Genomic DNA, 26,579 nt, shown 5'->3' on the forward strand with positions numbered 1-26,579 from the left:
GATACATTCAGTCATTAGAGACCCTCAGACGCTGGACACATTCAGTCATTAGAGACCCTCAGACGCTGGATACATTCAGTCATTAGAGACCCTCAGACGCTGGATACATTCAGTCATTAGAGACCCTCAGACGCTGGATACATTCAGTCATAGAGACCCTCAGACGCTGGACACATTCGGCCATTAGAGACCCTCAGACGCTGGATACATTCAGTCATAGAGACCCTCAGACGCTGGACACATTCGGCCATTAGAGACCCTCAGACGCTGGATACATTCAGTCATTAGAGACCCTCAGACGCTGGATACATTCAGTCATTAGAGACCCTCAGACGCTGGATACATTCAGTCATTAGAGACCCTCAGACGCTGGATACATTCAGTCATTAGAGACGCTCAGACGCTGGATACATTCAGTCATTAGAGACCCTCAGACGCTGGATACATTCAGTCATTAGAGACCCTCAGACGCTGGATACATTCAGTCATTAGAGACCCTCAGACGCTGGACACATTCAGTCATTAGAGACCCTCAGACGCTGGATACATTCAGTCATTAGAGACCCTCAGACGCTGGATACATTCAGTCATTAGAGACCCTCAGACGCTGGATACATTCAGTCATAGAGACCCTCAGACGCTGGATACATTCAGTCATAGAGACCCTCAGACGCTGGATACATTCAGTCATTAGAGACCCTCAGACGCTGGATACATTCAGTCATTAGAGACCCTCAGACGCTGGATACATTCAGTCATTAGAGACCCTCAGACGCTGGACACATTCGGCCATTAGAGACCCTCAGACGCTGGATACATTCAGTCATAGAGACCCTCAGACGCTGGACACATTCGGCCATTAGAGACCCTCAGACGCTGGATACATTCAGTCATTAGAGACCCTCAGACGCTGGATACATTCAGTCATTAGAGACCCTCAGACGCTGGATACATTCAGCCATTAGAGACCCTCAGACGCTGGATACATTCAGTCATTAGAGACCCTCAGACGCTGGATACATTCAGTCATTAGAGACCCTCAGACGCTGGATACATTCAGTCATTAGAGACCCTCAGACGCTGGATACATTCAGTCATTAGAGACCCTCAGACGCTGGATACATTCAGTCATTAGAGACCCTCAGACGCTGGATACGTTCAGTCATTAGAGACCCTCAGACGCTGGATACATTCAGTCATTAGAGACCCTCAGACGCTGGATACATTCAGTCATTAGAGACCCTCAGACGCTGGATACATTCAGTCATTAGAGACCCTCAGACGCTGGACACATTCAGTCATTAGAGACCCTCAGACGCTGGATACATTCAGTCATTAGAGACCCTCAGATGCTGGATACATTCAGTCATTAGAGACCCTCAGATGCTGGATACATTCAGTCATTAGAGACCCTCAGACGCTGGATACATTCAGTCATTAGAGACCCTCAGACGCTGGATACATTCAGTCATTAGAGACCCTCAGACGCTGGATACATTCAGTCATAGAGACCCTCAGACGCTGGATACATTCAGTCATTAGAGACCCTCAGACGCTGGATACATTCAGTCATTAGAGACCCTCAGACACTGGATACATTCAGTCATAGAGACCCTCAGACGCTGGATACATTCAGTCATTAGAGACCCTCAGACACTGGATACATTCAGTCATAGAGACCCTCAGACGCTGGACACATTCAGTCATTAGAGACCCTCAGACGCTGGATACATTCAGTCATTAGAGACCCTCAGACGCTGGATACATTCAGTCATTAGAGACCCTCAGACGCTGGATACATTCAGTCATTAGAGACCCTCAGACGCTGGATACATTCAGTCATTAGAGACCCTCAGACGCTGGATACAATCAGTCATTAGAGACCCTCAGACGCTGGATACATTCAGTCATTAGAGACCCTCAGACGCTGGATACATTCAGTCATGAGAGACCCTCAGACGCTGGATACATTCAGTCATTAGAGACCCTCAGACGCTGGACACATTCGGCCATTACAGACCCTCAGACGCTGGATACATTCAGTCATTAGAGACCCTCAGACGCTGGATACATTCAGTCATTAGAGACCCTCAGACGCTGGATACATTCAGTCATTAGAGACCCTCAGACGCTGGATACATTCAGTCATTAGAGACCCTCAGACGCTGGATACATTCAGTCATGAGAGACCCTCAGACGCTGGATACAATCAGTCATTAGAGACCCTCAGACGCTGGATACATTCAGTCATTAGAGACCCTCAGACGCTGGATACATTCAGTCATGAGAGACCCTCAGACGCTGGATACATTCAGTCATTAGAGACCCTCAGACGCTGGACACATTCGGCCATTACAGACCCTCAGACGCTGGATACATTCAGTCATTAGAGACCCTCAGACGCTGGATACATTCAGTCATTAGAGACCCTCAGACGCTGGATACATTCAGTCATTAGAGACCCTCAGACGCTGGATACATTCAGCCATTAGAGACCCTCAGATGCTGGATACATTCAGTCATTAGAGACCCTCAGACGCTGGATACATTCAGTCATTAGAGACCCTCAGACGCTGGATACATTCAGTCATTAGAGACCCTCAGACGCTGGATACATTCAGTCATTAGAGACCTTCAGACGCTGGATACATTCAGTCATTAGAGACCCTCAGACGCTGGATACATTCAGCCATTAGAGACCCTCAGACGCTGGATACATTCAGTCATTAGAGACCCTCAGACGCTGGACACATTCAGTCATTAGAGACCCTCAGACGCTGGATACATTCAGTCATTAGAGACCCTCAGACGCTGGATACATTCAGTCATTAGGGACCCTCAGACGCTGGATACATTCAGTCATTAGAGACCCTCAGACGCTGGACACATTCAGTCATGAGAGACCCTCAGACGCTGGATACATTCAGTCATTAGAGACCCTCAGACGCTGGACACATTCGGCCATTAGAGACCCTCAGACGCTGGATACATTCAGTCATTAGAGACCCTCAGACGCTGGATACATTCAGTCATTAGAGACCCTCAGACGCTGGATACATTCAGTCATTAGAGACCCTCAGACGCTGGATACATTCAGTCATTAGAGACCCTCAGACGCTGGATACATTCAGTCATTAGAGACCTTCAGACGCTGGATACATTCAGTCATTAGAGACCCTCAGACGCTGGATACATTCAGCCATTAGAGACCCTCAGACGCTGGATACATTCAGTCATTAGAGACCCTCAGACGCTGGACACATTCAGTCATTAGAGACCCTCAGACGCTGGATACATTCAGTCATTAGAGACCCTCAGACGCTGGATACATTCAGTCATTAGGGACCCTCAGACGCTGGATACATTCAGTCATTAGAGACCCTCAGACGCTGGACACATTCAGTCATGAGAGACCCTCAGACGCTGGATACATTCAGTCATTAGAGACCCTCAGACGCTGGACACATTCGGCCATTAGAGACCCTCAGACGCTGGATACATTCAGTCATTAGAGACCCTCAGACGCTGGATACATTCAGTCATTAGAGACCCTCAGACGCTGGATACATTCAGTCATTAGAGACCCTCAGACGCTGGATACATTCAGCCATTAGAGACCCTCAGACGCTGGATACATTCAGCCATTAGAGACCCTCAGACGCTGGATACATTCAGTCATTAGAGACCCTCAGACGCTGGATACGTTCAGTCATAGAGACCCTCAGACGCTGGATACATTCAGTCATTAGAGACCCTCAGACGCTGGACACATTCAGTCATGAGAGACCCTCAGACGCTGGATACATTCAGTCATTAGAGACCCTCAGACGCTGGACACATTCGGCCATTAGAGACCCTCAGACGCTGGATACATTCAGTCATTAGAGACCCTCAGACGCTGGATACATTCAGTCATTAGAGACCCTCAGACGCTGGATACATTCAGTCATTAGAGACCCTCAGACGCTGGATACATTCAGCCATTAGAGACCCTCAGACGCTGGATACATTCAGTCATTAGAGACCCTCAGACGCTGGATACATTCAGCCATTAGAGACCCTCAGACGCTGGATACATTCAGTCATTAGAGACCCTCAGACGCTGGATACATTCAGTCATAGAGACCCTCAGACGCTTGATACATTCAGTCATTAGAGACCCTCAGACGCTGGATACATTCAGTCATTAGAGACCCTCAGACGCTGGATACATTCAGTCATTAGAGACCCTCAGACGCTGGATACATTCAGTCATAGAGACCCTCAGACGCTGGATACATTCAGTCATTAGAGACCCTCAGACACTGGATACATTCAGTCATAGAGACCCTCAGACGCTGGATACATTCAGTCATTAGAGACCCTCAGACGCTGGATACATTCAGTCATTAGAGACCCTCAGACGCTGGATACATTCAGTCATTAGAGACCCTCAGACGCTGGATACATTCAGTCATTAGAGACCCTCAGACGCTGGATACATTCAGTCATAGAGACCCTCAGACGCTGGATACATTCAGTCATTAGAGACCCTCAGACGCTGGATACATTCAGTCATTAGAGACCCTCAGACGCTGGATACATTCAGCCATTAGAGACCCTCAGACGCTGGATACATTCAGTCATTAGAGACCCTCAGACGCTGGATACATTCAATCATAGAGACCCTCAGAAGCTGGATACATTCAGTCATTAGAGACCCTCAGACGCTGGATACATTCAGTCATTAGAGACCCTCAGACGCTGGATACATTCAGTCATTAGAGACCCTCAGACGCTGGATACATTCAGTCATTAGAGACCCTCAGACGCTGGATACATTCAGTCATAGAGACCCTCAGAAGCTGGATACATTCAGTCATAGAGACCCTCAGACACTGGATACATTCAGTCATTAGAGACCCTCAGAAGCTGGATACATTCAGTCATTAGAGACCCTCAGACGCTGGATACATTCAGTCATTAGAGACCCTCAGACGCTGGATACATTCAGTCATTAGAGACCCTCAGACGCTGGATACATTCAGCCATTAGAGACCCTCAGACGCTGGATACATTCAGTCATTAGAGACCCTCAGACGCTGGATACATTCAGTCATTAGAGACCCTCAGACGCTGGATACATTCAGCCATTAGAGACCCTCAGACGCTGGATACATTCAGTCATTAGAGACCCTCAGACGCTGGATACATTCAATCATAGAGACCCTCAGAAGCTGGATACATTCAGTCATAGAGACCCTCAGACGCTGGATACATTCAGTCATTAGAGACCCCCAGAGGCTGGTTACATTCAGTCATTAGAGACCCTCAGACGCTGGATACATTCAGTCATTAGAGACCCTCAGACGCTGGATACATTCAGTCATTACAGACCCTCAGACGCTGGATACATTCAGTCATTAGAGACCCTCAGACGCTGGATACATTCAGTCATTAGAGACCCTCAGACGCTGGATACATTCAGTCATTAGAGACCCTCAGACGCTGGATACATTCAGTCATAGAGACCCTCAGACGCTGGATACATTCAGTCATTAGAGACCCTCAGACGCTGGATACATTCAGTCATTAGAGACCCTCAGACGCTGGATACATTCAGCCATTAGAGACCCTCAGACGCTGGATACATTCAGTCATTAGAGACCCTCAGATGCTGGATACATTCAATCATAGAGACCCTCAGAAGCTGGATACATTCAGTCATAGAGACCCTCAGACGCTGGATACATTCAGTCATTAGAGACCCTCAGAGGCTGGTTACATTCAGTCATTAGAGACCCTCAGACGCTGGATACATTCAGTCATTAGAGACCCTCAGACGCTGGATACATTCAGTCATTAGAGACCCTCAGAAGCTGGATACATTCAGTCATTAGAGACCCTCAGACGCTGGATACATTCAGTCATTAGAGACCCTCAGAGGCTGGATACATTCAGTCATTAGAGACCCTCAGACGCTGGATACATTCAGTCATTAGAGACCCTCAGACGCTGGATACATTCAGTCATTAGAGACCCTCAGACGCTGGATACATTCAGTCATTAGAGACCCTCAGACGCTGGATACGTTCAGTCATTAGAGACCCTCAGACGCTGGATACGTTCAGTCATTAGAGACCCTCAGACGCTGGATACATTCAGTCATTAGAGACCCTCAGACGCTGGATACGTTCAGTCATTAGAGACCCTCAGACGCTGGATACGTTCAGTCATTAGAGACCCTCAGACGCTGGATACATTCAGTCATTAGAGACCCTCAGACGCTGGATACATTCAGTCATTAGAGACCCTCAGACGCTGGATACATTCAGTCATTAGAGACCCTCAGACGCTGGATACATTCAGTCATTAGAGACCCTCAGACGCTGGATACATTCAGCCATTAGAGACCCTCAGACGCTGGATACATTCAGTCATTAGAGACCCTCAGACGCTGGATACATTCAGTCATTAGAGACCCTCAGACGCTGGATACATTCAGTCATTAGAGACCCTCAGACGCTGGATACATTCAGTCATTAGAGACCCTCAGACGCTGGATACATTCAGTCATTAGAGACCCTCAGACGCTGGATACATTCAATCATAGAGACCCTCAGAAGCTGGATACATTCAGTCATAGAGACCCTCAGACGCTGGATACATTCAGTCATTAGAGACCCTCAGAGGCTGGATACATTCAGTCATTAGAGACCCTCAGACGCTGGACACATTCAGTCATTAGAGACCCTCAGACGCTGGATACATTCAGTCATTAGAGACCCTCAGACGCTGGATACATTCAGTCATTAGAGACCCTCAGACGCTGGATACATTCAGTCATTAGAGACCCTCAGACGCTGGATACATTCAGTCATAGAGACCCTCAGACGCTGGATACATTCAGTCATAGAGACCCTCAGACGCTGGATACATTCAGTCATAGAGACCCTCAGACACTGGATACATTCAGTCATAGAGACCCTCAGACCCTGGATACATTCAGTCATAGAGACCCTCAGACCCTGGATACATTCAGTCATAGAGACCCTCAGACGCTGGATACATTCAGTCATAGAGACCCTCAGACGCTGGATACATTCAGTCATTAGAGACCCTCAGACGCTGGATACATTCAGTCATTAGAGACCCTCAGACGCTGGATACATTCAGTCATTAGAGACCCTCAGACGCTGGATACATTCAGTCATTAGAGACCCTCAGACACTGGATATATTCAGTCATTAGAGACCCTCAGACGCTGGATACATTCAGTCATTAGAGACCCTCAGACGCTGGATACATTCAGCCATTAGAGACCCTCAGACGCTGGATACATTCAGTCATTAGAGACCCTCAGACGCTGGATACATTCAGCCATTAGAGACCCTCAGACGCTGGATACATTCAGTCATTACAGACCCTCAGACGCTGGATATATTCAGTCATTAGAGACCCTCAGACGCTGGATACATTCAGTCATTAGAGACCCTCAGACGCTGGATACATTCAGTCATTAGAGACCCTCAGACGCTGGATACATTCAGTCATAGAGACCCTCAGACGCTGGATACATTCAGTCATTAGAGACCCTCAGACGCTGGATACATTCAGTCATTAGAGACCCTCAGACGCTGGACACATTCAGTCATTAGAGACCCTCAGACGCTGGATACATTCAGTCATTAGAGACCCTCAGACGCTGGACACATTCAGTCATTAGAGACCCTCAGACGCTGGATACATTCAGTCATTAGAGACCCTCAGACGCTGGATACATTCAGTCATTAGAGACCCTCAGACGCTGGATACATTCAGTCATTAGAGACCCTCAGACGCTGGATATATTCAGTCATTAGAGACCCTCAGACGCTGGATATATTCAGTCATTAGAGACCCTCAGACGCTGGATACATTCAGTCATTAGAGACCCTCAGACGCTGGATACATTCAGTCATTAGAGACCCTCAGACGCTGGATACATTCAGTCATTAGAGACCCTCAGACGCTGGATATATTCAGTCATTAGAGACCCTCAGACGCTGGATACATTCAGTCATTAGAGACCCTCAGACGCTGGATACATTCAGTCATTAGAGACCCTCAGACGCTGGATACATTCAGTCATTAGAGACCCTCAGACGCTGGATATATTCAGTCATTAGAGACCCTCAGACGCTGGATACATTCAGTCATTAGAGACCCTCAGACGCTGGATATATTCAGTCATAGAGACCCTCAGACGCTGGATACATTCAGTCATTAGAGACCCTCAGACGCTGGATACATTCAGTCATTAGAGACCCTCAGACGCTGGATACATTCAGTCATTAGAGACCCTCAGACGCTGGATACATTCAGTCATTAGAGACCCTCAGACGCTGGATATATTCAGTCATTAGAGACCCTCAGACGCTGGATACATTCAGTCATTAGAGACCCTCAGACGCTGGATACATTCAGTCATTAGAGACCCTCAGACGCTGGATACATTCAGTCATTAGAGACCCTCAGACGCTGGATACATTCAGTCATTAGAGACCCTCAGACGCTGGATACATTCAGTCATTAGAGACCCTCAGACGCTGGATACATTCAGTCATTAGAGACCCTCAGACGCTGGACACATTCAGTCATTAGAGACCCTCAGACGCTGGATACATTCAGTCATTAGAGACCCTCAGACGCTGGATACATTCAGTCATTATAGACCCTCAGACGCTGGATACATTCAGTCATTAGAGACCCTCAGACGCTGGATACATTCAGTCATTATAGACCCTCAGACGCTGGATACATTCAGTCATTAGAGACCCTCAGACGCTGGATACATTCAGTCATTATAGACCCTCAGACGCTGGATACATTCAGTCATTAGAGACCCTCAGACGCTGGATACATTCAGTCATTAGAGACCCTCAGACGCTGGATACATTCAGTCATTAGAGACCCTCAGACGCTGGATACATTCAGTCATTAGAGACCCTCAGACGCTGGATACATTCAGTCATTAGAGACCCTCAGACGCTGGATATATTGAGTCATTAGAGTCCCTCAGAGGCTGGATACATTCAGTCATTATGTCTCTATGACTGAATGTATCCAGCGTCTGAGGGTCTCTAATGACTGAATGTATAGAGAGGGGAGCCAGCACGATCTGAAAATGGCATGCATCATATAAAAAGTGTAAATTCACAGATTTATTCCAACTGTACTGTAATATAAATGAGATTTTTAGCAAATAATTGATCAATTCTTTGAGCCACCCCTGCCAACGTCACGGCAAATCTCAATAGGGGGGTCCTACTCTATATTCTGTATTTCATGTGCCATGCGGCCTCCTAGATAAAGTTAAAAGCAGAACCATAATGGAGCACACATACCTGTAACCTGTATATATAACCGCTTCTATGTTGCAAAAAAGGCAATTGTGGATAGAGGCCAGCCCAGGTCCCAGCATGTGGAGCAAGCTCTACACATACCAGGACTATATCAGAACTGACCCTCCCAGTGCCAGACAGCAACCATTGATAAAGGCGGACCAGATCCAAGAATGGTGCTTAATTAGCATTGCCTGTGGAAAGGGGTGAGGTAACTGAATCTGAACAGCTACCAACAGGAGGAATACATTGCAAACCAAAATCAGGCGTGCATGGTATGGTGATGGTCAGTCACCAGAAATTGGTTCTGCTTTTAACTTTATCTAGGAGGCCGCATGGCACATGAAATACAGAATATAGAGTAGGACCCCCCTATTGAGATTTGCCGTGACGTTGGCAGGGGTGGCTCAAAGAATTGATCAATTATTTGCTAAAAATCTCATTTATATTACAGTACAGTTGGAATAAATCTGTGAATTTGCACTTTTTATATGATGCATGCCATTTTCAGATCGTGCTGGCTCCCCTCTCTATACATTCAGTCATTACAGACCCCCAGACGCTGGATACATTCAGTCATTAGAGACCCTCAGACGCTGGACACATTCGGCCATTAGAGACCCTCAGACGCTGGATACATTCAGTCATTAGAGACCCTCAGACGCTGGATACATTCAGTCATTAGAGACCCTCAGACGCTGGATACATTCAGTCATTAGAGACCCTCAGACGCTGGATACATTCAGTCATTAGAGACCCTCAGACGCTGGATACATTCAGTCATAGAGACCCTCAGACGCTGGATACATTCAGTCATAGAGACCCTCAGACGCTGGATACATTCAGTCATAGAGACCCTCAGACGCTGGATACATTCAGTCATTAGAGACCCTCAGACGCTGGACACATTCGGCCATTAGAGACCCTCAGACGCTGGATACATTCAGTCATTAGAGACCCTCAGACGCTGGATACATTCAGTCATTAGAGACCCTCAGACGCTGGATACATTCAGTCATTAGAGACCCTCAGACGCTGGATACATTCAGTCATTAGAGACCCTCAGACGCTGGACACATTCAGTCATTAGAGACCCTCAGACGCTGGATATATTCAGTCATTAGAGACCCTCAGACGCTGGATACATTCAGTCATTAGAGACCCTCAGACGCTGGATATATTCAGTCATTAGAGACCCTCAGACGCTGGACACATTCAGTCATAGAGACCCTCAGACGCTGGATACATTCAGTCATTAGAGACCCTCAGACGCTGGATACATTCAGTCATTAGAGACCCTCAGACACTGGATACATTCAGTCATTAGAGACCCTCAGACGCTGGACACATTCAGTCATTAGAGACCCTCAGACGCTGGATACATTCAGTCATTAGAGACCCTCAGACGCTGGATACATTCAGTCATTAGAGACCCTCAGACGCTGGATACATTCAGTCATAGAGACCCTCAGACGCTGGATACATTCAGTCATTAGAGACCCTCAGACGCTGGATACATTCAGTCATAGAGACCCTCAGACGCTGGATACATTCAGTCATTAGAGACCCTCAGACGCTGGATACAGTCAGTCATTAGAGACCCTCAGACGCTGGATACATTCAGTCATTAGAGACCCTCAGACGCTGGATACATTGGGGGAATATTTGTTATATGGTGTTCATCGCATCGTTCTGCTCGTGGAGAAGCGACGTCTGCGTCTTCAGTATTTCACCACATTGTTACTCTGCTGAGTTCTGATACATTGATATGTTTTCCTCGCTCTGGAATCTCACGTTACTTTTTTATGCTCAGAAGCAGACAGGCCGCGTTTTCCGGCTCAGAGAAGGTTATTTCTCCTTTGCTTTGTATCCCACTCTGAGCTTCTTACTTGCAGAGTAAGGGGTACTTTGCACACTACGACATCGCTAGCCGATGCTTGCGATGCCGAGCGCGATAGTCCTCGCCCCCGTCGCAGCTGCGATATCTTGTGATAGCTGGCGTAGCAAACATTATCACTACGGCAGCTTCACACGCACTTACCTTCCCTGCGACGCCGCTCTGGCCGGCGACCCGCCTCCTTCCTAAGGGGGTGGGTCGTGCGACGTCACACGGCAGGCGGCCAATAGAAGCGGAGGGGCGGAGATGAGCGGGACGTAAACATCCCGCCCACCTCCGTCCTTCCACATAGCCGGTGTGAGCCGCGGTGACGCATGTAGGATATGTTCCTCGCTCCTGCGGCTTCATACATACGATGTGTGCTGCCGCAGGAATGAGGAACTACATCGTACCGTCAGTGCAGCGAAATTATGAAAATGTCGGACCCTACACCGATGATACGATTACGACGCTTTTGCACTTGTTAATCATATCAAAAAGGATTCACATACTCCGATGTCGACAGCGACGCCGGATGTGCGTCACTTTCGATTTGACCCCACCGACATCGCAGCTGCAATATCGTAGTGTGCAAAGTACCCCTAAGGCTATGTGCACACGTTGTGTATCTGCATGCATTTATTCTGCGTATTGCACTGCAGTGTAACTTCATGCGTCCTGCGTCCCCAGCACAATCTAAAAAAGTTTGTTTAAAAGAACTGAGAATCCTCAGTAGTTGATACCTTTTAATGGCTAACTGAAAAGATGGTGATAATAGCAGCTCCAGACTCCTCAGGTCTCTTCATCAGGCTCAATATAACACAAAATCTGAAGAGTCACATATTTATACACAACAGGACATAGAATAATGCAGTAACAAAAAACAAAAATCAAGTTATGTGAAGCAGAACTATCACTATGGCTGGGGGGCAAACTGTTGTGGCCATAAATATTGCAGCAGTTCATAGATAAGCAGTGTGAAAGTTTTATTGTCCTCTGATTGGGGTCTGGTCCGGGCTGTGACGCCCCCGGATGGTCAGAGGAGCACATTTCTTAATTGATGTAAAAAGACATGAATCCATGTGACACATTCATTCCTGCTCTGAATGTGTCACCGGTCATCATACGTTAGTACTCCCAGACTCTCCTGTCAATTTGGGTCTTGAAATTCCCTTTGAATACCAGCAATTTCATGTCCATGATGCTGGGGTCGGGGTTACAAAAATGTTTGGCCACAGGTAGATCCATCCTTTTTTCTCTAATTCTCATCCTTGTCCTGAGCTGTCGTCCGGTATTCTCTACATACAGACCCCCAGTTGGACATTTGGTACATATAATTAAGTACACCCCATTGGTTGTGGTGCAGCTGAAGGTGCCTGGGATCTTGTAGTCCTGATGTGATCTGGGGATCTATCTTGTCCATTGTCAGTATAAATGGACAGGTCTTACATGTTTTCTGGTTGTAGGGAATGTTCCTGTTGTTGGAGAGGACAGGGCGCTTCTGACAATGATGCTTCTTAGATTTGGGGGCTCCTAAAACACAGAAGTGGGGGGTCTGGAACAATAGATTTTAACCGGGCATCTTTTTGCAGTAATGGTTGTAGTTTCCGTGCAGCTCCTCTAAACACCTCCAGATGTGGATTGTAGGTGACTACAAGAGGGACCCGGGTGTTTTCTTCTTTAGTTTTATAATGTAGGAGATGGTTTCTTGATATTCTGGTGGCTCTTGTCATCTGGTTTTCAATTGTTCTTGGGCGGTAGCCTTGATTCAGAAAGGTCTTTCTGAGGCCCTCAAGGTGATTGTCTCTATCTGTAGTGTTGGAACATATCCGATTGCACCTGATGGCCTGGCTGTATACTGTAGAGTTTTTTATGTGTTTTGGATGGAAACTAATTAAATGCTTGCAAAGTTTTCCTGGAAAATACAGGAATTGATGCCGATTCTGTAGTGAAGCTTACAAAATTCATCCTCACCCATAATTACTTTGCATTTGACAGTAACATATATCTACAGGAGACTGGGACTGCAATGGGAAGCAAAATGGCACCACAATATGCAAATCTTTTCACAAGCTTGAGAGTGACTTTTTATCCTCTTGTCCTATCCGGCCTCTGGCTACTACCATTACATTGACGATATTTTAATCATCAGGACAGAGCCTGAGCAGCAGCTCAAGATCTTCCATGAACACCTTTAACCAGTTTCATCCCACCATCAGCCTAACACTCAACCACTCCTGCACGGAAATCAACTTCTTGGACACCATCATTAAACTACGGAACAATGAAATAGAGACATCCTTGTACAAGAAGCCAATTGACCGTCCAACATACCTGAAATGGGACAGTTTTCATCCAATACACATAAAAACACTATTGTATACAGTCCGGCCATCAGGTACAATCGGATATGTTCCAACACTACAGATAGACAATCACCTTGAGGGCCTCAGAAAGACCTTTCTGAATCAAGGCTACCACCCAAGAACAATTGAAAACCAGATCACAAGAGCCACCAGAATATCAAGAAACCATCTCCTACATTATAAAACCAAAGAAGAGAACACCCGGGTCCCTCTTGTAGTCACCTACAATCCACATCTGGAGGTGTTTAGAGGAGCTGCACGGAAACTACAACCATTACTGCAAAAAGATGCCCGGTTACAATCTATTTTTCCAGACCCCCCACTTCTGTGTTTTAGACAGCCCCCAAATCTAAGAAGCATCGTTGTCAGAAGCGCCCTGTCCTCTCCAACAACAGGAACATTTCCCTGCAACCAGAAAACATGTAAGACCTGTCCATTTATACTGACAACGGACAAGATAAAGATCCCCAGATCACATCAGGACTACAAGATCCCAGGTACCTTCAGCTGCACCACAACCAATGGATCTACCTGTGGCCAAACATTTTTGTAACCCTGATCACAGCATCATGGACATGAAATTGATGGTATTGAAAGGAAATTTCAAGTCACAGAGAGACAGGAGACTATGGGTGTACTAACTTATGATGACTGGTGACACATTCAGAGCAGGAATGAATGTGTCACATGGATTTATGTCTTTTTACATCAATTAAGAAATGTCTTCCTCAGAGCATCTGGGGGCGTCACAGCCCGGACCAGACCTCAATCAGAGGACAATAAAACTTTCACACTGCTTATCTATGAACTGCAGCAATATTTATGGCCACAAATGTTTGCCCCCCAGCCATAGTGATAGTTCTGCTTCACATAACTTGTCTTATTTACTGCACTATTCTACAGTGCCTACAAGTAGTATTCACCCCCCTGCAGATTTAGCAGGTTTACACATTCGGAATAACTTGGCATTGTGACATTTGGACTGTAGATCAGCCTGGAAGTGTGAAATGCAGCAAAAAAGAATGTTATTTCTTTTTTTATTTTTTTTTTTTTAAATTGTGAAAGGTTTATTCAGAGGGTCATTTATTATTCAACCCCTCAAACCACCAGAATTCTGTTTGGTTCCCCTAAAGTATTAAGAAGTATTTCAGGCACAAAGAACAATGAGCTTCACATGTTTGGATTAATTATCTCTTTTTCCAGCCTTTTCTGACTAATTAAGACCCTCCCCAAACTTGTGAACAGCACTCATACTTGGTCAACATGGGAAAGACAAAGGAGCATTCCAAGGCCATCAGAGACAAGATCGTGGAGGGTCACAAGGCTGGCAAGGGGTACAAAACCCTTTCCAAGGAGTTGGGCCTACCTGTCTCCACTGTTGGGAGCATCATCCGGAAGTGGAAGGCTTATGGAACTACTGTTAGCCTTCCACGGCCTGGACAGCCTTTGAAAGTTTCCACCCGTGCCGAGGCCAGGCCTGTCCGAAGAGTCAAGGCTAACCCAAGGACAACAAGGAAGGAGCTCCGGGAAGATCTCATGGCAGTGGGGACATTGGTTTCAGTCAATACCATGTCATGTACTCCACCACAATGGTCTCCGTTCCAGACGAGCCCGTAAGGTACCTTTACCTTCAAAGCGTCATGTCAAGGCTCGTCTACAGTTTGCTCATGATCACTTGGAGGACTCTGAGACAGACTGGTTCAAGGTTCTCTGGTCTGATGAGACCAAGATCGAGATCTTTGGTGCCAACCACACACGTGACGTTTGGAGACTGAATGGCACTGCATACGACCCCAAGAATACCATCCCAACAGTCAAGCATGGTAGTGGCAGCATCATGCTGTGGGGCTGTTTCTCCGCCAAGGGGCCTGGCCATCTGGTCCGCATCTATGGGAAGATGGATAGCACGGCCTACCTGGAGATTTTGGCCAAGAACCTCCGCTCCTCCATCAAGGATCTTAAGATGGGTCGTCATTTCATCTTCCAACAAGACAACGACCCAAACCACACAGCCAAGAAAACCAAGGCCTTGTTCAAGAGGGAAAAAATCAAGGTGTTGCAGTGGCCTAGTCAGTCTCCTGACCTTAACCCAATTGAAAACTTGTGGAAGGAGCTCAAGATTAAAGTCCACATCAGACACCCAAAGAACCTAGATAACTTGGAGAAGATCTGCATGGAGGAGTGGGCCAAGATAACTCCAGAGACCTGTGCCGGCCTGATCAGGTCTTATAAAAGACGATTATTAGCTGTAATTGCAAACAAGGGTTATTCCACAAAATATTAAACCTAGGGGTTGAATAATAATTGACCCACACTTTTATGTTGAAAATTTATTAAAATTTAACTGAGCAACATAACTTGTTGGTTTGTAAGATTTATGCATCTGTTAATAAATCCTGCTCTTGTTTGAAGTTTGCATCTTATCAAACCTGCTAAATATGCAGGGGGTTGAAGACTACTTGTAGGCACTGTATGTCCTGTTGTGTATAAATATGTGACTCTTCAGATTTTGTGTTATATTGAGCCTGAAGAAGAGACCTGAGTAGTCTTGGAAGCTTGCAATTAGTACCATCTTTTCAGTTAGCCATTAAAAGGTATCAACCACTGAGGACTTCAGTTCTTTTAAACAAACTTTTTTTATCTCACGGTACAAAGATATATTTTACCTGCAGCACAATCTATGAAGATTGTGCATAATCCATGCGCACGTTGCGTTCTAGAACGTAGCGATTTTCATGCTGCCAAATCGCTGTGTTCTAAAAAGCAACGTGTCACTTCTTTCGTGCGCTTTGGATGCAGCCCCCGCTCTGTCTATGGTGGGGGCTGCATCCAGAGCGCATGAAATCGGCTTCTCACTGCATTCATTACGCAGTGTTTCTGCAGCAATTTGAAGCGCACGTGTGCTGTTCAAATCGCTGCAGAAATTTCTGCAGGGACAGGACGCAATGTGGGCACAGAGCCTAATCCATCTCTTCTTCCTGCAGTTGGAGCCGGGATTTTCACCTTCTCTTATTGTAAGGCTATGTGCGCACGTTGCGTAATTCATGCAGTTACGCTGCGCTTTGTAGCGCAGCGTAACTGCATGCGTCCTGCGTCCCCTGCACAGTCTATGGAGATTGTGCAGGGGCCGTGCGCATGTGGCGTATTAGAGTGTAGCGATTCGGCTGCTGCCCGAAGCGCGCGTTCTAAGAAGTGACATGTCACTTCTTTCCTGCGCTTTGCCGGCAGCTCCTGCTCTGTCTATGGCAGGAGCTGCAGGCAGAGCGCATGGAATCGGCTTTTTTTTTTTTTTCTACGGACATTTCTGCAGCGATTTGAAGCGCACGTGTGCTCTTCAGATCGCTGCAGAAATTTCTGCAGGGCTAGTACGCAACGTGCGCACATAGCCTAACTCTATGTGCGAGACTTTGGTTACTTTGTGTAGATTTATTCTTTGCAGTAACAATTGTGATTTTCTCGTCTAGAGAGAAGCGGGTCTGGAGTTCCATCCGATGTGGGATCACCGCGGCTTCTGCTGCAATCACTGCCGGCGCGGCCAGAGATACTGCCGGCGAGTGTGCGAGCCCCTGCTGGGCTACTACCCCTACCCCTACTGCTACGGCTCAGGGCGCGTGATCTGCAGGGTGATCATGCCCTGTGATTGGTGGGTTGCCCGCATGCTGGGCAGGGTATAAATATACTGCGGACGTCCTATATTATATTATGCATTGGATGTGAAGTAAGAACTGTCCTCCAGAGGTCTTGTCATGTCCCAGAACTACAACTCCCATCAGCCACAGTGCTCAGCACTCTTTTTTTCAGTATATGTGCCTATTGTATTGTGCCCATTGTACAAAACGAATCCGTACAAAAATTATTTGATAGTGAGAAAAAAAGTTGTCATAGAGCCATGATGCAGAAGACACTATAGTGAACCGTCAGCAGTGGAGCACGCAGCCGTCCCTACGCGCAGCTTTACGTGCACGTCCCCTTTAAGGGTACCTATGGGGGCTGCGCTGAGGACACAAGACGCCGGGTTGATCTTTCTTATTCTTGTCCGTGTCACTTTGTAACTTGTCACCTAATATTCCTCTATTGTGTATTGCCAGTAACCACTTGATACATTTGATATTTTTCTTTTCTGATTTTTCCCGGGAGACATCACGCTGTTATTTTTGTATTGTCAATAAATCAATATTCCTCGTGGTGTTTTTCTAGAAGAGTCTCAGTGTCCGGAATCCTCGTCATGGTGCGGCCTGTAAATCACCGAGTCCTCACTGACATTAACTAGAAATGTGCTGCTGCCTCAATGTCACCGAGAAGAAACAGCAAGAACCCGAGAGAAATGCAGAGAAGGGATCACATCCAGCCGCTGATTACTGGAGGCTGAGGCTGAGGAGCTGCTGTAAGTCACAGCTTCCATAACTCTGCATAAATCACAGCTGCACCGAGACTCCTTATTGTAAGAGGCCGGGATCATCTACGTAAGAGGTTTCACCTCCCAACACAAGAGTGACGAGGAAAGAGTGCAGCTCTGGAGTATAATACAGGAGGTAACACAGGATCAGTAATGTATGTACACAGTGACTGCACCAGCAGAATAGTGAGTGCAGCTCTGGAGTATAATACAGGAGGTAACACAGGATCAGTAATGTATGTACACAGTGACTGCACCAGCAGAATAGTGAGTGCAGCTCTGGAGTATAATACAGGAGGTAACACAGGATCAGTAATGTATGTACACAGTGACTGCACCAGCAGAATAGTGAGTGCAGCTCTGGAGTATAATACAGGAGGTAACACAGGATCAGTAATGTATGTACACAGTGACTGCACCAGCAGAATAGTGAGTGCAGCTCTGGAGTATAATACAGGAGGTAACACAGGATCAGTAATGTATGTACACAGTGACTGCACCAGCAGAATAGTGAGTGCAGCTCTGGAGTATAATACAGGAGGTAACACAGGATCAGTAATGTATGTACACAGTGACTGCACCAGCAGAATAGTGAGTGCAGCTCTGGAGTATAATACAGGAGGTAACTCAGGATCAGTAATGTAATGTATGTACACAGTGACTGCACCAGCAGAATAGTGAGTGCAGCTCTGGAGTATAATACAGGAGGTAACTCAGGATCAGCAATGTATGTACACAGTGACTGCACCAGCAGAATAGTGAGTGCAGCTCTGCAGTATAATACAGGAGGTAACTCAGGATCAATAATGTATGTACACAGTGACTGCACCAGCAGAATAGTGAGTGCAGCTCTGGAGTATAATACAGGAGGTAACTCAGGATCAGCAATGTATGTACACAGTGACTGCACCAGCAGAATAGTGAGTGCAGCTCTGGAGTATAATACAGGAGGTAACTCAGGATCAATAATGTATGTACACAGTGACTGCACCAGCAGAATAGTGAGTGCAGCTCTGGAGTATAATACAGGAGGTAACTCAGGATCAATAATGTATGTACACAGTGACTGCACCAGCAGAATAGTGAGTGCAGCTCTGGAGTATAATACAGGAGGTAACTCAGGATCAGTAATGTATGTACACAGTCACTGCACCAGCAGAATAGTGAGTGCAGCTCTGGTGTATAATACAGGAGGTAACTCAGGATCAGTAATGTATGTACACAGTCACTGCACCAGCAGAATAGTGAGTGCAGCTCTGGAGAATAATTCAGGAGATAACTCAGGATCAGTAATGTATTTAAGCAGTGACTGCACCAGCAGAATAGTGAGTGCAGCTCTGGAGTATAATACAGGAGGTAACTCAGGATCAGTAATGTATGTACACAGTGACTGCACCAGCAGAATAGTGAGTGCAGCTCTGGAGTATAATACATGATGTAACTCAGGATTAGTGATGAGTGAACACTACCGTGCTCAGGTGCTCGGTACTCGTAATGTGCTGTTGGATGCTCGGATAGGGGCGACTCGAGTACCTGAGTATAATGGAAGTCAATGCATTTCTTTACCCCGATGCTGGATGGAGGGGCGTGCTGCTCCCGCTCGCTCATCACTAGTTAGGGCATCTGGTAATGCAATTGTCCTGTTGTAAAATAAAATTTTGAAGTGAAATAATTGCAGATTTTGCATTCAGGAATCTGAGAAAGTTGTGTGACAAGCGCACACATCCGAGACATCGCTGCTAGAACATGGACGATCCTGGAAGACAGAGGGAACCTGCTGGACTCCCAGATTGCACCCACAAACCTCCTGGACACCAGGGCTTCTGGAAGGTTTTCTTCGCCTGATGACAAGATGCCCCATAATGAGAATGAGCCCTGGCATCCAATTGTGCTTTCTATGCGGTGTGAAATGGAACTTTGTGGGTGTATGGCCTCAAAAAGGGGAATAGCTAACAGTGCACCCCAAACGTTGGTAATCACACCCCTATAAGAGCTGTCATGCTGCTCATAAGGGCTAGTGTCACCCAGCTTTTCCAGTCCCTCTTGCTGGATGAAGATGTGGCGCCCCTGAGGCTTCAGTCGCCACAGGGTACTGCACCTCACTTAAAGTGCGGTACTTATCCTGGATTCAGAGGAGTTCGGTACCGGTTCCACTACACACAAACTCATTCACACAAACAGGTTGCCCTCCCCACTGGGTACCAGGCTAGGGTCTGGTCTTAAGGTAGTCACCAAACATGGGGGGCGGCCACCCACTAGTGACAGGGAACCGGGGGAGGAGCAGCCACCAAGGGGAGTTAGGAACTGACACAAGAGTAAAGAGTTCTCCAGCACGAGAGGACAGGAGCAGACGGTTTTACCAGTGTCTCTGGTAAGATGCAGGAGTCTATACGGTCGCCGAGAGGAGAGCTTCATTGCTCCCTGGGGACCGGCGCAGCTCAGGGTGCAGAGCCCTAGGGTGTAACAGACTTCACGTTGTGTCACCAGAATCTACAGGACCGGGGGATTGTATGTCCCTCTGCCCAACACAGTTCCCAGAGCACAGTGCCACACAGGGTCCGGAGTCGTGATCAAAGTCAGGCCCCACAGCGGACCCGCAGCACCTGCTTATGGGACGGGAGCTAACACTACAAGAACCGGGGCCCCCCAGCAGCTTCAGGCCACGGGGATCAATCTTTAAAGGTGCAAATGTGACGCCCTGGGCAAGCCAGGGGTCACAGGTCACAACACCACCACACCCTACACCCCAGTTAGGAACATCTAAGCTAACCCAAAATCCTTGTTGCCTTCCTCCAGGGGCTGATGTTCACACCAGGGGGTGGGCCAGGCGGTTGGCTCCGCCCACCGAGGAGTACACAGCCCTGGAGGCGGGAGAACCAGGCAGAACAGTGAGGGAAGTGAAAGTAGAAGGAAGTGAAGTGCTAAAGGAGGACAGTAAGAGTGGCGACAGAAAGTGACAGTTAAGCAAGCCTGAAGTTGGTCTGGGTGTGTGCCACGGACAGTGACAGCAAGGTCAGCAGACGGCGGTGATAGTCTGCAGGGGGACTGCTCGGAGGTTGCTGGAAGGACCGCGGACGGGTGGTGACCCGGCGGTCTGGAGCAGTATACGAAGAACAGTCAGCACCAGGGCAGGGGCCTTTCGGATCCTGGCAAGGCTAGGAGTCGCCACAATTTGCCAAATCCGTCAGTGAAGGGGACGTCTGTCTCCAAACAACCAAGTCCCGATTAAAGGCAACAGTCCAACCGCAACGGAGAGACACCGCCACCGCCAGGGCACCAGTTTCTCAGGGCCAGCGCCTGCGGGCAAAGTAGGGCTCCTCCGGCCCATATCCAAGGCGGGGAGCGGGTTACCGGTGGGAACCCATCGCAACCATTATCATCATAGGTGCAGGACAGAGGGACCGTCACTGGGGAAAGCAAGTGCAGCCGTCTGTGGGAACCGTCCTTCCAGCCGTGTGTTTTACCGAGAACTGTGTCATCGTCTCAGGCTGAGTGAGTACCACAGTGCCGCAAGGCACAGCGCTGCCCCCACGTCCCTGCGCCCACCAAGCCCTGCACCACCCACCTCATCACTGGGCCCCGGGATCACCAACCCCTACCCACTGCGGGGCAACACAACAACTGGCTGCTCCATACCATCCTTCCCGGGACCCCCATACAGAGCAGCGGTGGTGTCAACAAATCACCACAACCGTGGGTGGCGTCACGAACAATAAACAATCCCCACACCCAAAAACCCCCTTTCACTCACGGGCGAGGAGCGCCGCTCGAGTCCCCGGGATCCGGCCCATCGCTCGAGCCACCGAGCAGCGGCAGCAGCAGGCCGCAGTGCCCGCCGGACCCGAGCAGTAGGGAGAGCGCGGCGTCCCCTCCTCCGCCCGTGACACAAGAAGGAAGGGCCCACTGACCACCGTACCGGTTCTGACTGCCAATGGATCCGGAATCGACTGGGTCTCTTCATGGCGGTGACCGGTACTCTGAGGGCAGCACTGGAACTGTGAGTAAAGAGAGACCTGGAAGCACAGCACCTGACTCAGCCTCTTATTGCCGGCGTCATCACACCGCGCTTCGGCGCCAACGTCCTCTACAGCTCCCATCTTCATCCTCCCCGGGGCCCGCTCCACCTGTGGAGAGCAGAACCATCCTTGCTGCGACACCATCCGCCCCGGAGGACAGCGACAGCAGCGGCGGCTAATCCCTGGCCGCGTACCGCAGGTGGCGTCACGAGACAATCATCCTCATCAACTACTACCCCCATTATCCCATCGATCAGCTTCCGTGAACACCACTGGTCACGAAACCGGGCAGGGCCACCCGTGACATCCCCCTTACCCCGGCGACGAGTATCCCCCAAGGCCCCGTGGGGTGCTTCACAGAGACTTCAGGAATATGGATTCTTCGGTTCCTGGACACCGGGGGCACAATATGGAGACTATTACAGCTGAATGGCCGCTTTACCGCGCTGAGACTCCTCCATTTCTCGGCTAGTGCAGCTTCTCCGTTCAGGAGTCAGGAAAAGCCATCTGACAACCTGTGCGGTCTGCTAGTAGGGGCACTGTGGTTGTCAGTGTCACTCGGGTTTCCGCAGACATCGTCTCCTACAGGGCCGAGCTGTGTAATAAGGAGGACGATCCCCGTGTCTCCACCAGACGCTGCCGCCTCCTCCCTCGCCTCTTACAGCCGGCGGTCACATCCAGGTAGGAAGAAGGATTTAATTATCGCAGAATGTGGCGTCTTCTTCGCTGCTCAAGTCATTAGCTTCTTTCCAGCCACATCGCAGCCGCCGGTCTCCATGTGATTGGACACGCTCAGCGGAGGCTCCTCGGGGCTTATCTTCACGAGCAGCGGCGCCTCCAGTAGCCTCGCACCGCTTTCCTCCTATGCACAGCGCCATCCGCTCCTAATCTAATGGTGTTTACCACATAAAAATTAATGGCATCTCTAAGCGCGTAGAGTAGTGGTCCATGATAATGGCGAAGGAGATGAAATGTTTTCTTGGCAGCGGCGCCCAATAAACGCCGCCACTTTATTTCAATTAGCTACTCGGGAATATAAAGACCTTCATGTGGAAGATGGAAATTTCATCCTCAGACGATTGACTTGTGTCTCCTCAGGCAGCGAGAGCAAATTCTGGTGAGACTACCACCCCCATCATGTACGTCCCATCCAAAACAAAGCCGCAATGGAAGAGGAAGGGTTAACAAGACGCAATGGAAGATGAAGAGTTAACAAGGCCGCGACAAAGAAGAGATGATTCCATTTACCATGATCCCGACGGTCTTCATTCCCTTCTTGGTAGTGGTCACATTCCGTCTACACATGTGACCGCTGCAGCCAATCTCTCACCGACCTCTTACGATCGCCCCAGCGTCAGTCACATACAGAGACTTTGTCACCTGCGGGAATGTAACCCATTCCTTTACAGCAGAGATCGGTTTTAATTTTATTTTTAGTCTCTACAGAAGATTTAAACATGCGACTGCTTAAAGGGGCTGTCCAGTATAAATCCCCCAGTCTGCAGTCGCTCTGTGCCAGTCCATGTGACTGCAGACTGGTGGATCCTCACATTGTGCGCGCTCAGCACAGCGAGGATTATCCGGTGTCACAGCCGGGAATGGCGGGTATGCAGTATGGACACTCCTGAGTATAAGCCCACTAGATGGGCGCTGCCTCACAGAATGCGAGTGTACTAAGCTACGCAGCGCCCATGTAGTCGGATGCTGCCTAGGTGTCTGCATACCACATTCCCACGGCCACGTGACACCATTCCCGGCTCTGGTACCGGAGAATCCTCACAGTGCTCAATGCACTCAATGTGAAGATCCACCAGTCTGCAGTCACATAGAGCAACACAGAGCGACTGCAGACTGGTGGGTTTATACTGGACATCCCCTTTAATCATTGGCCCTATATACTGCAATACACCAGTTGGGAAATTAACGCTCTCCTATTAAACCCAGCTGCATGGTGGAGTGACATTGGGGTACTGAGATATCAGCGACAGGGGTCTTCAGTATGCACCTGTGTAACACTCACCGCTGGTGAAGACAGTGAGAGGGAATGGACCTACTGGACCACAGGGGAGACCCAGACTTACACTTTACTGGGAGGGGCTTAACTAAGCGCCTGCTGCGAAGCGGAACGTCAGGTGCCACTCACAGGGCAGTAATCGGGGCTGTGACAGCTGATCGGTACAGGGAGACAGCAGGACAAGTGGACACAGACAGGACGGACACTGGCAGGGCAAACTGCAGAACACTAGGCACAGTCCGAATGGGGAACAGCTGGAAAGGCAGAGGAAGGCAAGGAACGTCCAGCACAGGACATCAGACACAGGACATCAGACACTGGACATCAGGCACAGGACATCAGACACTGGACATCAGACACAGGACATCAGACACAGGACATCAGACACTGGACATCAGGCACGGGAGCAGCCGGGACAGGACACCTGGAGGAACTCCGGTCATCAGGATCCAGGTCATCAGGCACAGGACATCGGACACAGAAGCAGCCGGGACAGGACACCTGGAGGAACTCCGGTCATCAGGATCCAGGTCATCAGACACAGGACATCGGACACAGGAGCAGCCGGGACAGGAAACCTGGAGGAATTCCAGTCATCAGGATCCAGGTCATCAGGCACAGAACATCGGACACAGAAGCAGCCGGGACAGGACACCTGGAGGAACTCCGGTCATCAGGATCCAGGACATCAGGCACAGAACATCGGACACCGGAGCAGCCGGGACAGGACACCTGGAGGAACTCCGGTCATCAGGATCCAGGACATCAGGCACAGAACATCGGACACAGGAGAAGCCGGGACAGGACACCTGGAGGAACTCCGGTCATCAGGATCCAGGACATCAGGCACAGAACATCGGACACAGGAGCAGCCGGGACAGGACACCTGGAGGAACTCCGGTCATCAGGATCCAGGTCATCAGACACAGGACATCGGACACAGAAGCAGCCGGGACAGGACACCTGGAGGAACTCCGGTCATCAGGATCCAGGTCATCAGGCACAGGACATCGGACACAGGAGCAGCCGGGACAGGACACCTGGAGGAACTCCGGTCATCAGGATCCAGGTCATCAAACACAGGACATCGGACACAGAAGCAGCCGGGACAGGACACCTGGAGGAACTCCGGTCATCAGGATCCAGGACATCAGGCACAGAACATCGGACACAGGAGCAGCCGGGACAGGACACCTGGAGGAACTCCGGTCATCAGGATCCAGGTCATCAGACACAGGACATCGTACACAGGAGCAGCCGGGACAGGACACCTGGAGGAACTCCGGTCATCAGGATCCAGGTCATCAGACACAGGATATTGGACACAGGAGAAGCTGGGACAGGACACCTGGAGGAACTCCGGTCATCAGGATCGAGGACATCAGGCACAGAACATCGGACACAGGTGCAGCAGAGACAGGACACCTGGAGGAACTGCGGTCATCAGGATCCAGGTCATCAGACACAGGACATCGGACACAGGAGCAGCCGGGACAGGACACCTGGAGGAACTCCGGTCATCAGGATCCAGGTCATCAGACACAGGACATCGGACACCGGAGCAGCCGGTAGAGGACACCTGGAGGAACTCCGGTCATCAGGATCCAGGACATCAGGCACAGAACATCGGACACAGGTGCAGCCGGGACAGGACACCTGGAGGAACTCCGGTCATCAGGATCCAGGTCATCAGGCACAGGACATCGGACACAGGAGTAGCCGGTAGAGGACACCTGGAGGAACTCCGGTCATCAGGATCGAGGACATCAGGCACAGGACATCGTACACAGGAGCAGCCGGGACAGGACGACACCTGGAGGAACTCCAGTCATCAGGATCCAGGTCATCAGGCACAGAACATCGGACACAGGAGCAGCCGGGACAGGACACCTGGAGGAACTCCGGTCATCAGGATCCAGGTCATCAGGCACAGAACATCGGACACAGGAGCAGCCGGGACAGGACGACACCTGGAGGAACTCCAGTCATCAGGATCCAGGTCATCAGGCACAGAACATCGGACACAGGAGCAGCCGGGACAGGACACCTGGAGGAACTCCGGTCATCAGGATCCAGGTCATCAGGCACAGGACATCGTACACAGGAGCAGCCGGGACAGGACGACACCTGGAGGAACTCCAGTCATCAGGATCCAGGTCATCAGGCACAGGACATCGGACACAGGAGCAGCCGGGACAGGACGACACCTGGAGGAACTCCAGTCATCAGGATCCAGGTCATCAGGCACAGAACATCGGACACAGGAGCAGCCGGGACAGGACACCTGGAGGAACTGCGGTCATCAGGATCCAGGACATCAGGCACAGGTGCAGCCGGGGCGGCTGTGGTAGACAGGACGACAAGTGCAGGCGTGTATGGACAGTGGTGCAAGATAAAGGCTGGTACCAGGGAACAGACAGGACAGGTACAAGAAAACCGACAGGACAAACACAACCGAGCAGGACTGGTGCTGGAGACTTGGAGACAAGGGCAGACAGGACCAACACACAGCTAGGATCTGAATCTAATGCATTGCTCTGACCCCTCTC

General features: G+C 49.2%; 1 protein-coding gene across 2 annotated transcripts in view; it reads left to right on the plus strand.

Annotated features, from left to right (window-relative positions):
- The window catches only part of TNMD (tenomodulin), a 120,829-nt gene extending 103,047 nt beyond the window's left edge, over window positions 1-17,782 (plus strand). For both annotated transcript variants that reach the window (XM_075322369.1, XM_075322368.1), the window contains exon 7: window positions 17,069-17,782. In XM_075322369.1, coding sequence (XP_075178484.1) covers window positions 17,069-17,278 — 210 coding nt within the window. In that variant the 3' untranslated portion in view covers window positions 17,279-17,782. The remainder of the gene's footprint in view (window positions 1-17,068) is intronic.
- The last annotated feature ends 8,797 nt before the right edge of the window (window positions 17,783-26,579 follow it).

The sequence above is a fragment of the Anomaloglossus baeobatrachus genome, chromosome 9 (assembly GCF_048569485.1).
Source record: "Anomaloglossus baeobatrachus isolate aAnoBae1 chromosome 9, aAnoBae1.hap1, whole genome shotgun sequence".
Classification (NCBI taxonomy): domain Eukaryota; kingdom Metazoa; phylum Chordata; class Amphibia; order Anura; family Aromobatidae; genus Anomaloglossus; species Anomaloglossus baeobatrachus.